The 19,076-nt window shown below is 36.5% G+C and overlaps 1 protein-coding gene across 1 annotated transcript; it reads right to left on the bottom strand.

The window, feature by feature from the left end:
* Nucleotides 1-2,792: 2,792 nt before the first annotated feature.
* LIPI (lipase I) lies at nucleotides 2,793-19,013 on the bottom strand. Its single transcript, XM_051779611.1, has 10 exons — nucleotides 18,929-19,013; nucleotides 15,484-15,860; nucleotides 13,788-13,896; nucleotides 13,020-13,121; nucleotides 11,898-11,987; nucleotides 10,509-10,676; nucleotides 8,848-8,940; nucleotides 7,377-7,488; nucleotides 6,844-7,017; nucleotides 2,793-3,522 (listed from the first exon to the last, which is right to left on the bottom strand). Exons 1-10 carry the CDS (start codon nucleotides 18,975-18,977, stop codon nucleotides 3,435-3,437), a joined length of 1,362 nt encoding a protein of 453 aa, XP_051635571.1. The 5' UTR covers nucleotides 18,978-19,013; the 3' UTR covers nucleotides 2,793-3,434.
* Nucleotides 19,014-19,076: the final 63 nt, after the last annotated feature.

Raw genomic sequence — 19,076 nt, 5'->3', positions numbered from 1 at the left:
CGTCTGTATGCCTCCCTGTAACTTTTCAACAGCACCTTACCTCACACATTTTCCTCCCATTTGTAACAGAAAATTCTAGGAAGGTATCTCAGTCCTCAGTTCTGCACATTTTCATACTCAACCCCACAACTCAGTATATCCTGAGTGCTTGTGTAGGCACCATTTTGCCAGTGTGGTTACATAAAGGATGCAGGGGCTGAGTAGTCTGGTGTGTATAAGTTACCACTGTAGAGGACATGTCCCAGGCATGCAGGGGGATGCATTCTGGGTCTTGGAGTCCCCAGCCAGCATACTGACACGGATGGACAGTGTGTGTTCTACTGTCATTGCTCAGGTGGGTCACATGCCCTCTCCAAGGGTATATAAAGGGGGCATTTTCCTTTAAATTAACGATTTGGCTGCTTGCCATCTGAGCTGCTGGGTCGTGTTTTATTATATTACATTAATAAACCATATGTAACCATTGCCCAAAAGCAAATATTAGTGCAAATTCTCCTTTCCAAGGGCTGCATTACCAGAGCTCCATCCCAAACTCGGAAGCAAATAAACGGCAAAGGATATAGTTTATAGTGCAAATGCCAACCTCAGGAGGTAGACTTTTATTTGTGTCTGTCTTTAAATAGAGTAAGCTGTTGAAAATCAAGCTTGTATGGGTAAACAATCCACAAAATAGGGGAAAAACCCCACTTATTTGACACATCAATAATGGCTGCAGTAACAAGCAAGCACTCAGTTCCATTACTGGAAAGAGCAGTGTATCTACCCTCTATGTTGCCAATTTAGAACTAATACAATTTCATGAATTTTTTCCATATATTACCTTGCAATTGAATATATCAACCAAAATAAAAAGGTTATTGTCAAAAAACACATTCATACTTCTGCATTTCATTATTTCAGGACATAAAATCAATGAAAAAAACCCAAGAATATAAAATATTAAAATATACATATATATATATATATATATAAAATATACATATATTTTTATATATATATATAAAATAAACATATAAAAATATAAAACTTTAGAGAATTTGTAGAAAGCAACCTCAAAGGGAAACTTAAGGGCACATCTGATACATTTCTATGCCTGAACATTTATGCCACACATTGAAAGATTCTAGTTCCAGACACTTGAAATTTAGTCTGAGGTCTCTGCCTTTTTTAAAGGGACATAAGAAATAGGTATTTAGAGGCAAGATGATAAAAGAAAGGAGGCTCAGAGACCTGTTAAGGGAAAACTAGAGTTAACAAGAGTAAGGCTTGACAAAAACTTGCAGAATGAAACAAGCAGAGTAAAAGCAGTTTCAAAAAAAACGGAAAGCGGGAGAAATAAAATAAAAAACCACCCCTCCCCTTGTATACATGCATACAAGCAGACAGAAACATCTCTTCCTGTGTATCTCCTAATGACTCTCTCAGAGAAAAGGAACAAAGACGTATACAATAAAATGATAAAGCTGAGTAAGATACCACCTGAGAAAACCTGTTGTAATACAATTACCATCTCTATAGAATAAATATTCTTTTAAGAAAGTCAGTCCATGAGCATGTCTGTCCATGCTTCTGTTCTTTTTTTCTTCTGTCTAGACAAGTAAGAGCACATGCAGTAGCTGGTTCAGAGCTTTGCCTGTGCTGACCAGAATGCTGGAGCTTCCTCTTGCAGAGAAAACTTGCTTTCCCTTCCTCAGGACACTATCTTCCAGCTCCCTTATAACCCACCTGGTGACTTCCAATAAAACTTACAATTCAGAGGTGATCAAGTTTGGAGCTGGCTTCCCACCAAGTCTCCAAAACGCAGTGAAAGCTTTTTCCCTCCCTCCCCCTTTAGGCACAATAAAAAAAAAAAACTATAGAAGCCGAAAGAAACTAAACCCAGTCGAATTATACCTATATATATATATATGTATTTACATATATCACAGTTATATACAGTTAAAATACTACGTACATATAAACACGAGAACCCCAAACAGCTCCTGCAAAAAAAAAAAAAAGGAAGGGGAAAGGAAAAGGGACAAAACCAAAATGGATATGTACAATCAAAACCCTGGAACTAGGAAAACAAAGAACTAGCAAAATGAACTCTCAATACTTCCCTCAAGAAGACAGACTCACGCCACGCCACCAGACTGCTTCCCGGATCAGAAAGAGAAACGACAGCCCTGACCAGCCCTGACCAGGCCTCACTCCCACACGAGCAGAGCTGGCCGCAGGGAACCTGTTGGCTCCAGACTGCCCCAGAAGAGAAGAGAGCATCAATCCCTCCTCTCCTCGTATTTGTACCTCTGTTTACGTAAAGGGATAGAATGGAATACTTCCTTGGGTTTGATCTCGGTTGTCAAGGAAAGCCTAAAAATCCAACTGCTACAAGAGGTTTTGGACATCCCCTTCCATTGACGTTCAGATGAAATTGTTTAAAATGTTCAACCAAGTGTTGCTGTCAAGAGCAGGGACAGCAGGGTCATGGGAAAGAAAGGAAAAGGATAGTGTCATTCCTTTACATGAGAAACCAGTGTTAAATACAACAACCTTACAGAAGAAAAATACAGTTTTCTGTTCTTAAATCAGTTCCATCAGGAAAGGCAATCTGGGACTGGAAAACATTTTTCTGAACTGAAGGAGAAAATCTTTATGTAGCGTTTAGTCCTGTTCACCAGTAGGTGAAAAGCTGTCATCAATCTCAACCTGAGCAGCACCTCTAACTCCAAGAGGCCCAACCAGCAACAGAATTAAAATACATTTATTTCACCTTTAAGTTATTCTATTCAAAACAGACTTTAGAATTACTTCATATCTCAAACAACTCTGCCCTGTCCATAGCTTTCATAAAAAACATAAAGCTGAATGTTGCACTAACATTCATCTACAATGGGCATAAAGACAACTGATTTAAATACCAAATTTACATATGTGCTCACAAATATTATTGTTGCAGTTCTCACACTGAGACATTATATAATGAGAAAATGTGGATTCGTTTATCCAATGAACACAGCACAGCAAAACTGATGTGTATTAGATCTATAGATCACATGTGCAGTACATTAAATTCACTTAGTAGACAGATAATTATGTCTCCATGTAAAAGCCATTACAAATAATAAATAATTAAATATACATAAGACAAATAACGTGCCAGGATTATGCAGATAATTCATATTTAATTCAGTAGTTGCTTCACTGCTAACAAACAATGATGAACAGACCATTGTACGTTCTCCACCATGATACATTTATTTTATTCGAATAATTTCCCAAACACATACATGTCCAAACTTCTCAATTAATTTCAGCCTAATGCATATTACCAGGTAGACTTGAAAATAAATCTAGCTTATCTCATTTTCTTTCTCATGGCAGTCTTTATCCTGAGGAAGCATCAAAATGTCACTGCTGTAAGAAAAATTAAGTTAGCAGTAGCTCTCTCTTCATGTACCCTTCTCAGAGCAAGGGATAGGTTTGAAGGTCAGTTCAGTGTTCTCCATCAGTACAAAATCGTATCTGCACAGCTGCAACCTACAAAAGTAGAAAAAGAAAAAAAAAATTGCACAACAAAAAAAGTTAACATTAACAGAAAAATGTTCCTGTGTATGAATTATTAAACCTCCAGTGTTTACAAGCTCTCAGAGATGATACTCAGAACAAGAAGTGTCTTCTTGTCTGAGTTTACACTCTATTTTATGCATCCCTAGAGTAGTTTTGCCAGACTGTGAAAAACTACCATACGTCAGCTGGATGGTGCAAAGTGGCAGGAGTAAGAAGTGTATCACACTAGTCTTAAGTATGAATATGCAGCATTTCATCCATTACAGCTATTAATCTGCATCCAGAATAACTCTTTAGCACCATGGCACAAAATCTGCACAATTCCTGTTAACTCTGGGCCTGAATAATTTATTTTAAGTTCCCTAGGTAGGAAAGTGTCTCTGCTTCCATTTCACAGAGGAAAGTAGAAAACTACATCACAATATTTTCTTTTTCCCTTACAATGACAGCATGTGTGAGAAAGTTCAATGCAAGAGAGTCATTTGTCTTCTAAACACCTAGAAAACTCAGAACTGCATAATACTACACAAACATATAAAGAGGTCACAAAGGGAATCACGGATACACAAAATATCACTTTTTGAGGTCAAAATAGATGCAATGCCTTTTAGGGCAGAGGCAGGTCACATTTCTGCCCTTCATGCACTGCTATAGATGAACTGTGAGAGGTGGTTTGAACAAGCGACTGCTACATCCTCTGATGGCATCTCTAAGGGCATACAAGCTATGATACTTATTTTATTTAAAATTATCTTCTCTGTTGCTCTGAACTCACAGATGTGGTTATACCACACAATACCCAACCTCAGCCTGGGATGTAGCATACAGTGAAATAGAATTTCACCCAGTCCTTTATCCACAACTCGCTTTGATTTAAATTTAATGGTTTACTATTATATTATTTTTGTAGTATTATTTTTATCTAGCCACAGGGGACAAAATACCTAGACAAACCATAATAATGAATTATAGAAATAAAAGCATATGATTTCCAACATATTGTATCTCATTTGAAGTGCAGTCTATCTCAGCTTGTGGTTATTGAGTACCAAGAATGCCTTATAGGAGAGCAGCCTTGAGCAGGGAGCAAAACATTAATAATGTTTTTGTTAGGTGAGGCTTTCATAATCCCTCACCCCATGTGCCTTCTCTGCTGTCTACTAAAACACATGGGCATTACACACTCTCTTCTTAAAAAGACGTACTAATAAGGTCTTTTTTATTATCACTGTTCTTGCTTTTGTTAAAAAACCCAAAGGTGTCTGGGCTAAGCATCTTTGAGACATTCACCTTCCCCATCAATTGAGTTTGAATTGACTGACAGGATCATAAGCTCTTTGGTATAGCTGACATCTGAACATGCACAAGTTAGCAAAGCTTTCTGGTTTCATGGCAGAGCAGAAATGATTTATCTCAGAATCCAGAAGAGTCTGAAAATTATATGTATCTTTTAGCACTTCCAAATTCACACACCATCTGTGTGGATAGTGGATAGTCAGCCTAGCAGACAAACTGACAATTGTCAGTGATATTCCCCAAACTCCCATAGTTTGCTATTAACCCAGATCTGGGGAGGCAGAGAATCCTATTGTCTTTTATCCCTGTACTTGTCCCCTGGTTTTTACCTATTACTTTCTTTAGAATAATTTAAATATTTTCAATGTAATTTCTAGTTGATCATCCTGTATTCAAGTAATTGTTGTAATTATATGAAACTAAGGTAAATACAGGTAATTATAATTACAATGAGCAATTATGTAATTATGCCAACCAATAGTGTTGTAACATCTGCATTTAAATTCCCTTCACATTCTGATTCAATGCCTTGTTTTTCATTGCTATCTAAAAGTATCTAACATGTCGATATGACTGCAGTCTGATGAAGCTCCATGTGTAGGACTTAAGTGGATCCTGTATTAAAGCATATCAAGTGCATTTTACTTTTAAACTAACAAAAGGCAGACTAACAGGAATGAAAACTCAAACCCAATGAGGGCTGTTCCCTGAAAACCTTTCTTATTTGCTAGATCACTATCTGAAAACTCCCAAATGCTGACAGACTTACATGAAATATATCGTCTGATTTATCACCATCAGGCTGAGAAGTAAAATTGAAATGTGATTTAGAACTTGGACTATCTCTCATCACCAAATGCTTTTAAATAAAATCATGCCAGTGCACTGAGAGCTTTAGACTTATGACCTTCAACAAGTTAATAAACTCAAGTATATGTACATTCTGGGGTACTATTTTGATTACTGAGTGTTTTGTTTCTTCCTAAGGCTCTCCCATCCATCTCCTCCCCTTTCTCCATAAATATAAAACAGATTAATATAACAAGGTTTTATAACTTTTATGATGTATCAATACCCAATTCCTACTAGATTATTATCACACTCCACATCAGAAAGCCTTACATAGTATATCTCAAGTTAACAAAATATACTGACTTAAGACTTACTTGTATTGTAATATTATTCTCACACGTTACTTATTTGATAATCATTTTTAGGTTTTTATTTTAAATTCTGACTTTCTTGAATCTTCCATTTATAAAAACAAATTAACAGTTCTCAAGTAAAGTACTTGAGCTTGCTACTCCTGGATATTTCTTACCTATTCCATATAATATGCTATTTTCACAAGATGCAAATATAAAATTTAATTGCTAGTGCTACTATACAAGTGACTCTGGAGGTTTAAAAAATGAACATATGGTAATATTGATGAAGTATTCTAAACAAGAAATAATTAATTCAATTACAAAAAAAAAAAAAAAAGCAGATTATTTAATTTTAAGTGTAAGCAGATATAGACTCTGTTCTGGTCTTAGAAGGTCTTTACCTTCAGCAACAAGACCAAAAAACCTGTTCCAGTCACTCAGTAACTGAAGAGTCCCACTTCATACCTGAGTGTGAAAAGCTGTGTACAGACACATGAGTAAAATCAGAAAAGTGCTTAATGGGATTTATCTTATGGAGAAGTAGTTAACCATGCAGGTGTGAGTCAGGCTGGTCCTTGAGAGCACGCTGTGAGCAGACAGCAGCAGCAGCCTGCAGTGACGAGCAGCATGTGGGACATCTCAAATACAGGGGTGCTGTGCACTAAATGTTAATGTACAGAGCAGCTCTTCCACAGGACAAATTTGATCATCAGTAGGATGAGAAGAACATTCATGCACTTAAGAATATGCAGTTAAAAAACAATCAATACAGGGAAATGCACATTCCTGAGGATATATCCCAAGCAGTTTAGTGGATACCCAACTTTAATACATGACAAACACTTACCTTTCTGGATTATTAAGAGATTTCAGGGTCATCTGAAGAATCCTAAGCTTGTGTTTTGGGCCTATTAAAGTCTTCGTAGAAAAGGTCAAGGAAATTTTTGATATTTTTTCAATGTCTTGGTAAAATCCAGTTAGTATTTTGACTCTCTTGTATTGCTGAAATGTTGAAGCTTCACTAAAGAAAAATATTATTTCTAGTCAGATTTTTGTTAGCTGAATAATATTCATTGTTGCTAAGCGTTACTACTAAGATCAGAAATCTTGCAAGATGCATCAACTTCGAGCATTCAGAACAAGGACAGCTAGAACTGGATTCAAACCAGTTCCATGCAAGGACCTGGGAAAGGACCATTTCAGTATTAGAGGCATTGCCTCTTACACTGAGCCATATTCAGGAAAAGGTGCCATGGTCAGGTGTTAACAACTTCATGATACTTTTTCAACTGACAAGTTAACAAGTTAAAAGGTTTATGAAACTCAGAAAATTAGTCCTATAAAGTGAGAAAATAGTTTTAAAGACAAAGCACAACATACCTATTCATCTCTGATTCTACTGTGTTTCCAGCATAGTCTGTTATTTTAACTTTAATGAAACCTCTCCTAACGCTTTTATTCCAGGTAGTAATGTCCAGTAAGTAGTTGTACACTGCAAAAAGAAATAGAAAACCATTAAAGTCAAAAAATGACCTCAACAAGATACAGTTGTTATTATCACCCTGTTAAAAGTATCCACTGGATGATGATACTTTTAAGCTACCAGTTCAAAGAAGAATAAGAAAGCTATCGACAGAAATTAGCTTCTACCAAATGGCTACTTGGATTTCTGTATAATTAGTGTGTTATTTCCTCCAGTTCTTGCATGGACAGGATGTTCATCAGAAAGCTGTCACCAAAATTAGCATGAAGAGTTTGTGCTGCCTAAGGAAAAAACATAAAATTAAGCCCTAACTAGCACCTTCAGGTTTTGGCAAGGAGGGGATATTTGAGCTGTCAGTGTAGCAGCACTCTTGCGTTACCCACAAAAGTGACATATTCAGAAAACAGCTGAGGTACATTTTCAGGGAGAGGGGAAGAACAGCATTGGCAGAAGATTTATGTAGGGTCAAAGTGGCCAGTTAGTTGGGTGAGCTGACTAATCAGCAGGTAAAAAGCTGAAGGCATTCCCATGCCTTGCTTGGCAGGACAGGTCCTCCAAGCAGCCTTCCCTCAGAGAAGTCAACCTGCCAAAACCTCTGTGTGGATTCTAGAGAAAGTCATGGGGAAGCCTGGGGAAGAGAAGAGGGATCTCGGGCGCTTTCTCACACTCCATCCCTAGATCCCCCTGCTCTGGAAGGACCACAGCCTCAGGAAAACAGACTGGGTACCTGGGCAGAAGATGATCTGCTCCACTGTGCCCTCAGAAACCTGACCTGACCTCCTACCATACTTCCGTAACCATCAAAAATACTGTAACTGTGCTCCCACAGTACACACAATTAAAACTTCTTTTTTTTTTTTTTTTTTTTTTTTTGGCATGTTGCTTTTTAACAATGTCTCCTTAAAAGACCAACCCTCACCTTGTATGAAAAGCTTGTCCTGCTCAGGCTTACTGTTTCACTTCTTTTTAAGACCTCTTGTTTATTCTATTTCCTCAGGTTACCAAATATCTAAGGTAATTCTTAGGATTTAATTAATCAATACTCTCTTTTTTTCAGGCTGGTTTGGTAGAATAATTTACTTCTTGACTTTGCAGATTTTTCCTTATATTTATGCTGTTGTTACAATATTTCTCATTCTGTTCCTTGCACCTCCTTCTATGTCTGATAATATTTCTCCCCCTCTTTTCTCTCTTCTACCACCCCCACCCCAGAATATTTGTTTTCCTTCAGCAATGCTTTTTTACACCATTTTACGAAGAGGCTAACACTGACTTTCTACTTCTAACACACTTTCACTCCAGATCACCTAACAAACAACAGGCATAACTTTTTGTAAAGAGTCTTTATGTGTGTATTCAGTCACTCACTGCAGAATGGATCTTGGTCCGAGGTATCAAAATAAGCTTTTGTTGGCGAGTTATTTGCTATCAACCATTTTTTCCATCTATCAGCATGATAACCTGAAATCCAAAGTTTAAATATTTCATTTCAGACATTCAGCAAAATCGTGATACACATATAATTACACAAGAGAATCTCACCCAAAGTGAAAAATTTGGCTTCTGTTTTCTTATATATTCTCTGAGAAAGAAAATTGACCTGGAAAATATGGGAATCGCCGGAGTATAACAGAATGTATTATGCAAGTATTTCATTCCTCTAATATAGTAGTATCACCAAAATTGTCATTTTGTAAGTTATCTATTTATTCTAGAGTACTAATTCCAAAAAATAGTGCTTGCAGAGCACTATTATAAAAACAAATCCAAAAAAAGTAGTGCATATATTTGCAGAGAACAGATACAGAACAGCTTTACCTTCTCTTTTGAATCATGAAGTAAATATTTTTAAACTATTTAGTCTATAACTGTAGATATTATTTAATAAAATGTTACATAGTCTGTAAGCCTCCTAAACTTATGGATTTAATGTAGAAAGAATTTTATACAGTTCTACGGTCATTGTGTTTGGGGCTTGATAACAGTCCTTGTTTCTAGAATGGATGATCGTGTTCTCTCCCTCTTGATTTTTCTACCTCAGCTGGACAAGGAGAGCTAGTTCCAGGCTGCAGAGCTGCCACTGCATGGCAGCAAGCAGGAAAGATTTCAATAGAAGGCTGCTGCTTCTCCTCTCAGTTCCCAGATTCGGCTGCTTGCCATTTCTCCATAGTTTTTTTACAGTGGTTAAAAAAAACCAAACAACCAAACACAAATTTGTCAGCTGACTGGTGAAATATTTCTCCACCTCTAGCTTGGGTATTCTGTGTAAGTGCATCAGGCATGGCTGATAACCATGCTGGGAAAGTCCTGGAGTCTTTCTGCCCTACTATAAGGTCCTGTTCTGGTTGGGTTTTATTATGAAATAATATATAGATCTATTTATGTTTCTTCTTTGAACCTGATCTAACTAAGGTAGGGTGCACACCCTAGTGTAAGCATGTTAAAAAAGACAAAGTACAAATTGAAAGTTAACTTCTAATTAAGTATTTTTGAAATTTCATTCTTAAGAAAACCCTGTCCACTAGAAAATGCTCACATTATTGCAGACTAGATCTTTTCAAACTGTCCCCAGATCCTCTCTAAGAGCAATAAAACCGCAAGCAACTAAAACCCCTTCCAAATCAAAACTTGATTCCAAAAGAAGAGTCACAGGATCTCTAAGGTTGCTATAAACATTATTATTCCTAAATAAAACCCACAAGTACTCTAGGGATGATAACACACTTTGGAAGCCTGAAGTGATGAACTAAGTAGAAGCAATCTCTCTGTAGAGAGGGGGAAACACTCTGAACCCATTTCGGTCTGGAAAGCATAATGATCAAAGATTAGGAACATTCAGCACCTGTGCCTAACAGACATAACTATAAAGTAGACAAAGCCATGAACTTTAAACTACTTTAGCTGTTGGTAGGTCTGGACATGATCAGGCTCTACATGATCCTACAGATCACTGGAATAACCCCAGGAAGAGCAAGTCTGGATTTCCCAAAAAATCTCACCCAGTCCAGAGCAGATATTGTAACACTTACCCAGCACTGGACAGGACATCGGCTGGAAAGCATTGCAATCAACACATTTTCCTCTCTTGTAATCCAAGTAAGAATTACAAGGATATGTTATTATGTCACACTTTCTTTTCAAAGATGATAAGAAGAGGAAAACAGCTCTTTGATGGTCACACTTAAAATACTGAATTCCTTTAGGAAAGAAAAAAAAAAGAAAAGAATATGTAATCATTTTTATTAATGAAGAAAAAGTGTTGGAAAAGTAGAATCATAGAATGGTTTGTGTTGGAAGGGACCTTAAAAATCACCCCGTTCCAACCTCCCTGCCTTGGGCAGGGACACCTTCCACTAGTTTAGGTTGCTCCAAGCCCCATCCAACCTGGCCTTGAACACTTGCAGGGATGGGGCATCCGCAACTTCTCTGGCCAACCTGTGCCAGTGCTTTACCAGCCTCTAGGTGAAGAATTTCTTCCTAATGTCTAATCTAAACCTTTTCTCTTTCAGTTTGAAACTATTGCCCCTTGTCCCGACACTAGCATAGCTTGTGAGATCTACTGGAACCTGTTCAGTTCCTGAAAGGTCTTTTTTAGCTGTTATTTGGGTTTCTCTGACTCCAGCAATTCCCTGCTCAGCCTGACTGGTGCTCAGCCCACCAGAATCTGCTGTATCCACTGCTGCTGTTGCCACTCACCTCTCCTACTTAAGCAATCCCCTTTCCCAAAGTCATTCTTAATTAGCCCTGCTTTTTATTCCCTGGTTAGTTGAACACCAAGTGTATAGAGGGGATGCACACACGCAAGAAAAAAAAAACTAGGGACTATTTTGAATATTATAGACACAGATGAAAAGCTACAGGGTTTTATTTGTAAGAAATAGTCTGCTAAATCCTATCAAACTTACAGAGTTTTTTGTTATAAAGCACAAGTCTGAGTTAAAATTTGCCTTGTTGCATTCAGCATGGGCAGTTTTGGCACAAAAATTACCATGAGGAACACTTGAGGGATTCTTCTCTCTAGTTGTCTGGGGTAATAAATTCCTTCCTCTCCTAACAAAACAAACTATGAGAACTATACAGATGAAGATGATGCTGAGTCTTAAGGGATTCTCCCATGCTCACAGACACACAAGGGGAAGCCCTGTGCCTTTGCAGCCAGCCTAATTGGTAGCAGCACTGTGCAGATTAGCGATAAGAAACACATACAGAAACAAACACATCCAAAAAGAGTAAACAAAAATGATGGGCAGCAACCTTGCCTAAGATTTATGGAGCTTGAAATGAGCAAAATTCTGCAGCAAAAGATCTTTTCTTAAAGCTCCCCTATTCCCAATATGTGCAGTGTACATTCAATTCAATTTAACCTTTTTTGATCTGACCTCAAGCGCTTCTCATTAATTAAACACATTTTTACTTACCACTGAAAACTGTTTTTGGACAACCAGGCTGATCCGTTCCTCCATTTGCGTAGAAATCAATGGTTCCTAAAGGTTTCTTGAAACCTAGTGCTGAAGTAAGAACATCATGAATCAGAAAACCATAAACAGAATTATGAAGTCTATTAATTATCATAACATTCACTACAAAACAACATGGAGGTCTTAAAGAAAACTTTTGTGATTATACCATTCTTTATTTCTGTAAATCAAAGTCATATTATGAGTTAAATCTGAGGAGTTTTTTCTTTTTAAGAAAAATTATACATAAGTAAAAATGCTATACACAGATGTATACGAATTTGTGTAAGATTCCTACTGCCACAAAAGAGGAAGAACAGAAGCAGCTATAGCTGAGACATTATTTACACAAAGAAATTTATGAAATTCATGTTCTCTCCAGCAACCAAAATTCTTTCACAGTGAAATTTTCTTTAGAGTAAGATTTTCCATTTTTGGCATATTGTATTCCAAAGTACACTAATATAAGCAGTATATCAGAGTAGAAAAATTTGTCTGTGTCCTATAAAAGTAAGCAAGATTCCATGAGTAAGATTTAATTCAATCTGATCTACCTTCCTTTTTACCATACATTATCCTTATTCACGAAATCGGAACATTACAAAAATTGGTATTTTGCAGCTTCACATATAAATTTGTGTAGTAAAATGCTTAATTTTTAATATTATTAAAGAAACTGATGTGAAACTACACAAATGATGCAACAAGTGTGGTAGGTTTGAAAGGTTTACTTATGGTTTTGAGGAAAAAATTAAACCAGATTAAAGCACGGATAAAGCAGAGTTTACAATGTTCTTCATTTTAACCTTACAGTAACATGATTTAGAATTTTAAGCAGTGGCTCTGTAGCATACTGACGTGATACAGCTGAGACTGGCTGTCTCAGAAGTGATTAATTCAGTGACAATCACATGCTTACAGCCTCTGTGTTCACACACATTAGAACAGCAAAGGAATGTTACCGATAACACAAAATACACTTCTGCAGCACTTTTTGGCTGTTATTGAAAAAGCTTATCCCTTCTCTTTTGCTTTCCTGCTTTTCCTCAAGCTGAAAAAGGAAAGTTAAGGCTGTGTCATTACCATCAGTATCTGAATGAATCACATCAACAAACTGTGCATCAGTACGATCCAGTCTCCCCTCTGGCGGCTCGTGAGTGAATGAAGGGCCCGCTGGATCAAGACCTAAATGAAAACAACACTAACATTATAAATTCTGGCCTCTGTTCCTGTACAGATAAATAAAATACTAACATTTGAGCATTATTCATCAATGACTTCATTTTCCTGGCATGAAAACGAAAATAAAACCCAGCACAATTCTTCTGTTCAATTTGCTAAGCAAAGCAAAGGTTTCTATGACAAGACTGATCAACCCATATCTTAATTTCTCTCTCTTCCTAATTAGTTGTGCTCATCTCCCATTTATCTGGATTAGTATAAGCCAACAGCATGAGGAATCAAATCAGGACAATTCATTTTGTCATTTTCCCCAGAAAATACCATACCTATTATGCACTTCATAAAAATGAAATGCACTATATAACTGCTCTCACCACCAGAATACAACTATTCAGAAACTCACGTAGCATAGCATTTAAGTTAAGTGTCATTTAGATGCAGCACTCAATTTTCATTTGAGAGACTAAACAGGTTGGAAAATTTAACCTGTAATTTCTGTCCTGAAGGCAGACTTCCACAATTTCTTGAACTTCTACCAGGGATACTTTTTTCCTCGTGTATGTTAATAAATAGTCAGTTCTAATTTGTCAATATTTCAGTGCTAGCATCTATGTGATGGGCAATATAAGGTACAATAGAATATGTGTATTGGTATTAAAATAAACTTACCTGTAATTCTCCCAAGTTTGCCATTATACTTCTGGCCAACAAAACCAGCCACATGAGCCCCAAGACTGACTCCAATCATATATATAGAGTCAAGAGAAGCTCCATGCACCTATCATGGGAAAAAAACACCAAAGCCACAATCACACACAGAGTTAACTGAAAAGAAATCAGTAGACCGATTTAGTTTTCACTTTTTGTTGCTACTCTCAGTTATATTTCTAACTTTCTGACAGTAAAAAAAAAAGTGGAAATTACAAAGTTCTTTTCAGTATGCAATGCTGTATTAGTTAAAGTGTAGTAATTGTGAAATTCTTCAACTAGTAAAATGTAAAAAGGAAGCTTGAGTCACATTTCTCCTGAAATGTCACACTAGTTAAAAGGGGAGCAGGGGAGGGAAGAGGAAGACATTTATCAGATTTAAGAAAGATGAACCAAAACTATGAACTAGGTAAAAAAAACCTTCCCCTACTTTATCCTTGCAATAAAATAAATTACAAGCACAATACCATTAACAAATACTTACGCCACACAACTGCTGAATGATGGTGCCAAACACACACCTGCTGGGAAGCCTTAAAAAGCCCGTTCTACAAACCAGGCAGTATTAAAAAAAAAACAACAAACAAATCGAAACCTACTGAAGAATTCTGAAACAATATCATCCGACCTGTTGGAATCCCTGTAAAATGATGGGATGACACACAGCATCTGACATATTAATATGTCTCAAAATGAACTAAGAAAGGCCTCCCAATAGCTTGTAAGTGTGAAAGTCATGACGACTTGCACATGCTGTCATTGTTTTGCCTGGCAAATCTACAACCAGCAACTAAACAAATAGTTGTATCAAGAAGTTTGCAAAACACACCTTTTTAACCAACTCTGAATTGGATACTGTTCTTATAGTCCTTTTTTTTTTTTAATTCCATATCAATAAATTTACTGGCATAATTACAAATTGTTATCACTCTATCTAGCTCCAGAGGACAGATTCTGATAGGCTTTTTCTTCTTTCACCTCAGTCTTTCTCAAAATGTTAGGTTTTTTTACTCAAATTCCACGTGAATCTTTTCTTATTGCGATGAAAATTTCTAAGAATGGCTGAGAAAAGAAGTGGTGAGAATGGAAGAAAGCAAGTGATAAACAGCACAAACAAGATGATAATGTTTTATTCATTTGATCAAGCAAAAAATCAAAAGCCCAGTTAAGACCACTGGCATCAACTATTGTTTTCAGCAACTCCTTCTAAAGTCAAAAGTTTATATAATTTTAGAATTAATATTTCTACCTCTGTTAATGTTTTCTTTTTCATTTAAATGAAATTTAATTATATTAGATTAATAGTAACAAGACTAGTGCAAAGCCTTTGTAAAATTTGAATGCTGCATATTATTTGGATAGCTCTCCCTTCACCTCCCCACTGGTGCATTCACTCTCTCTAGAAAGCCTAAAATTTACAACTGGCTAAAGAAATCAGATGCACTCTCAGACACACTTCAATGAAAGAGAAATAAAAACTCAGGTGAAGTTAGAGATATGCAGTAATAACTGCATGTAAGTTCAGTAAATATTTCTATAAAGAAATGCCATTTGATATTGTTTACTGGATTTCTTTTTAGACATACTTTAAATATCCATTCTCACCTAAACTACTCTCTTGAAACTTATTCACAATAGATGCAACACTCTGCCTTACCAGCATCTGGTCAACATAGTTCTTCAGTATTTCTGCAACTTTTCTGCAGTTTTCAACTGCAGTCAGGTAATTCACAGTTGTAGCACCACGATTCCAATCAACTATAATGAGATTGATATCCTCTGAAGACAGTAAAAGCTCTTTCATGTCACCTAGCCATGCTGGAGGAGACCCGGTCGGTCTGAAGCCGTGGATAACAAAGACAGTTTTTTTGGCTGTATTAAGGTACTCAGATGCAGTAACATTGTGCTCAATGAGTCTCTCAGAACAGTCTGGATTGTCTGTGGTGTACAGGAGTAGCTGCACTCGGAGTTCCGTTCCAGACAAAGCATTGCCTATATTAAGATCTGTAAATTCAGGACATTTTTCCTCCTCATCTGAAAAAGATGGAAATGTTATAGTCATTTGATGAGTTAGAACAGCTGAAATACCATCTCTTCACTTCTCTTTTCATATTTTTCTGCTGAAAGTGGAGAACTTCCATTTTCTTCACTCCGGATGTTTGGAATGAGGTGACAAAAAGTTCACTGGACAACAAGGAGCCACAGTTTAACTAATGACTCTGCAGATACCACTACTCTCCTCTCAACCCTTCAAATACAAAATTATTCTAATTAATCCTGAACAATATATTTTCTCCATATAGATACAAATTACTAGTCAGTGTTGATAAGATCATTTACTTCACCATCAAATTTAGGTTCTCAGAATTTTTTCACAACGGGTGTGTTGTATAAACAGGAAGACTGGTGTGGTTATTTCTTCCTCTTTGGGTCAGAGTGGATGAGCTGCCAACCTTTAGACCTTAATAGTTTGACCTATCAATAAGAAACAGCTGCCTGACAACATGGGGATGAACCAGAACCCTTTCCTAGTTTTGGAACACTATAAGGGCACCATTACCAAGAAACAAGAAAAGAAGAAACAAACAATCTTGTTCTGAGTTTGAAAAAATAAGACTCTAAGGTCAGTGTACATAATGGCACAAGCCAAACTGCAGTATTTAGCATTTCTGTCTGTACTCAGATAGTTAGGGTGTACAAGCTTAAGCTGTAGATCAGTCTACAAGAAGATGAAGATTTTCAAGAAAGTCTAAAAAGACTTAATTTTTCCTCTGTCTGGTGATCAACAACAAAAGTTAACCCTTTACAAATTATCCTTTGACTGCTGAGGTCACATTGTGTGGATAAACCAACTTCAGGTCTTGGCACAACACCGACTCCTGTCACAGTTCTTCTCTAAGGCCTCTTCATCTTCACTGTGGTGTCACCCGGTTTTTGGCCAAAGAAATTTGGGCCAGTCTCTTGGCTTCGAGTGGGCTACTTTACTTTACACAAAGCTTTTGTCCATCCGATTCTTGACGGCACCTTTCCCAATTCTTCTGTCATTAAAATACTCCTGAAACAAGTCAACTTTTTAAAAGCAAAAGTCAGAAGAGAAATAGTACCTACTCAGTTCCTTAAAAAATAATTTAAAAAGTAACCTGAATTTCTCAGAATTTTTGAGTCACAAGTTCTAGCTCTTCTCCTTTTCCCAGCTCTTCTCCTTTTCCCAGCAAACACATAGCAGGCAGAACAAAATCTACCACATCTGAGAAGGACAGTGAGCCTGCACCAGTCTATAAAGTTGTGAAGGGCAAGTGCAGGTGGCTTACAAGGTATCTGAAAAATGTGTTCAGTACTATAGTTCAGATCTAAGCAAAGCTAAACAATGTGAATTATGGCACTTAAAGTGCAGTAAAGACATTAAAGACACTAATACACTAATTTAGGGAACTAGACCAATCACCTCTAATGCCAAACCATGTATCTACAATGACTGGACTGGTCACCTCTGGACTGGACATCACAAAAGCAGAGCAGACCTGAAGTTACAGAGTGTTAAAAATAGCCTCAAACTGCCTGCCTCAAATCAACCAAATGAAAGTTTCATGCCTATCATCACCTTATGACAATAAGTGCAATTATTAGGTGTGAGAAAAGGTGCAATTACTTATATTTCAAAATAAAGATCACTGTTCTCCTCATTTAGACACTGAAAAATGTAGGTAACTTTTACTGAAATTACTGGACAGGTTATTAACTAACTAGTGATACAGGAAGCCAATTAATTTCATTGCTTGAACTTATCCAAAAGATGTTTGGAAACTGACAGCTGTTCAGCTGCAGTGGCCTTGAATTTCATGGAAAAAATAATCAAGAACCTGGTAAAATGTCATACATGTGACATGATATGAGATGTTAATACGTGTCACATTTGATCTCTAGTTTTCATATAATTATATATGATAATAAAACTGAAATATAAATTCTGCTACCCTAATGTCATCTACAAAGCTAAAATAAAAACCAATCACTTAATTATAGTTTTGCTACTTGGATTCAAAGGTAAAACATGAAACTCTTTCAATTTTGCCTAGTGTTGTCCTTAAATAAATGTTTAATCACTGATCCTTAGAATTTACCCCTTTGTATCTAATGCATAAAAGATTCATGCTAAAATATTGTTCTATATCCATATAAATATTTTGATTTTTTTATCATTTGGTTGGTAGAAACAAAAATTACTTCTTCTAAAGCCAGTGAAATGACAGTGAGATTAAACTAGACACAGTCTGGTCCACAGGAGTGAGAAATCTATCACAAGGAAATTATTTTAACTGACAAAACCTATTTACTAGCTGGCAAAAGTCACCGGGAAGAAATTTATTTACTTATGGTGGAGAAATGACAGAAGTTATTTGAAAAGTAAATAGAAAAAAAAGAAAAGATGGTATCTTTACTGTGGAATTAGATAAGTACTAGATTTACATATTTAGTACTTTGAATTTTTAGCGGGGAGTCACTGGGGAAGGCTTTTCAAACTCTTATTCCTGGAAGGAATACCCAGGTGCCCTTTGAGAACACTTGTTGGAGTAGTCACTGTATCTGTACGATCAGAACATCCATGCAGGCACTGGGCTGTCACACATGCAGTTTAAGTTAATAGATAATTTTAATATTCTTGCATATTCTTGCAAGCAATTTAAGTATCTTCTGTGGTTAAAAAGAGGAAAGTCTCAAGTGTCCACTCTCTTTTTTGTAACTAAATTTTACCATTTAAAAGCATAACACATAACTTGAAAACCTGTTCACCTGTCAAACCAACAACAAACAATTAACTCACATTAGTATATTAAGACTGTTTCTGCTTTGTACAAAGTGCACATACCTGACTGTGTCACTGGGCAAAGTACAGCCAGGCTTTGGCTTTGTTCTATTTACTTTAAAATGAAAACCTACTTCTCAGTTTCAAAGTGATAGAATTTTCTTTACTAATCTTCTGCTCCATTAGGCATAATTCGAAAGGTTTAGTCTTATTCTTTTGGTCAATTTAAATCAAGGAAGATTCATTTTTTTTAATGTTTGATTAAAGCCAAGATTGCAAATAAGCTAATGGTTCTTACCTGATTTCACCCAGTATATCAAACAGATGAAGAAACACAGTTTCAGCATGTGGAAATGGAGAAAAGCAATATGTAATATCCACAGACAAATGGCAAACTGAGTGTTTCCTCACGCTAGATTTCTAACACAACTGCATGACACTAATGA

Source organism: Manacus candei, unplaced genomic scaffold (assembly GCF_025592945.1).
Source record: "Manacus candei isolate 608988 ecotype Guabito, Panama unplaced genomic scaffold, ASM2559294v1 h1tg000014l, whole genome shotgun sequence".
Taxonomy (NCBI): domain Eukaryota; kingdom Metazoa; phylum Chordata; class Aves; order Passeriformes; family Pipridae; genus Manacus; species Manacus candei.
This window is presented reverse-complemented; position numbering and strand designations above follow the sequence as displayed.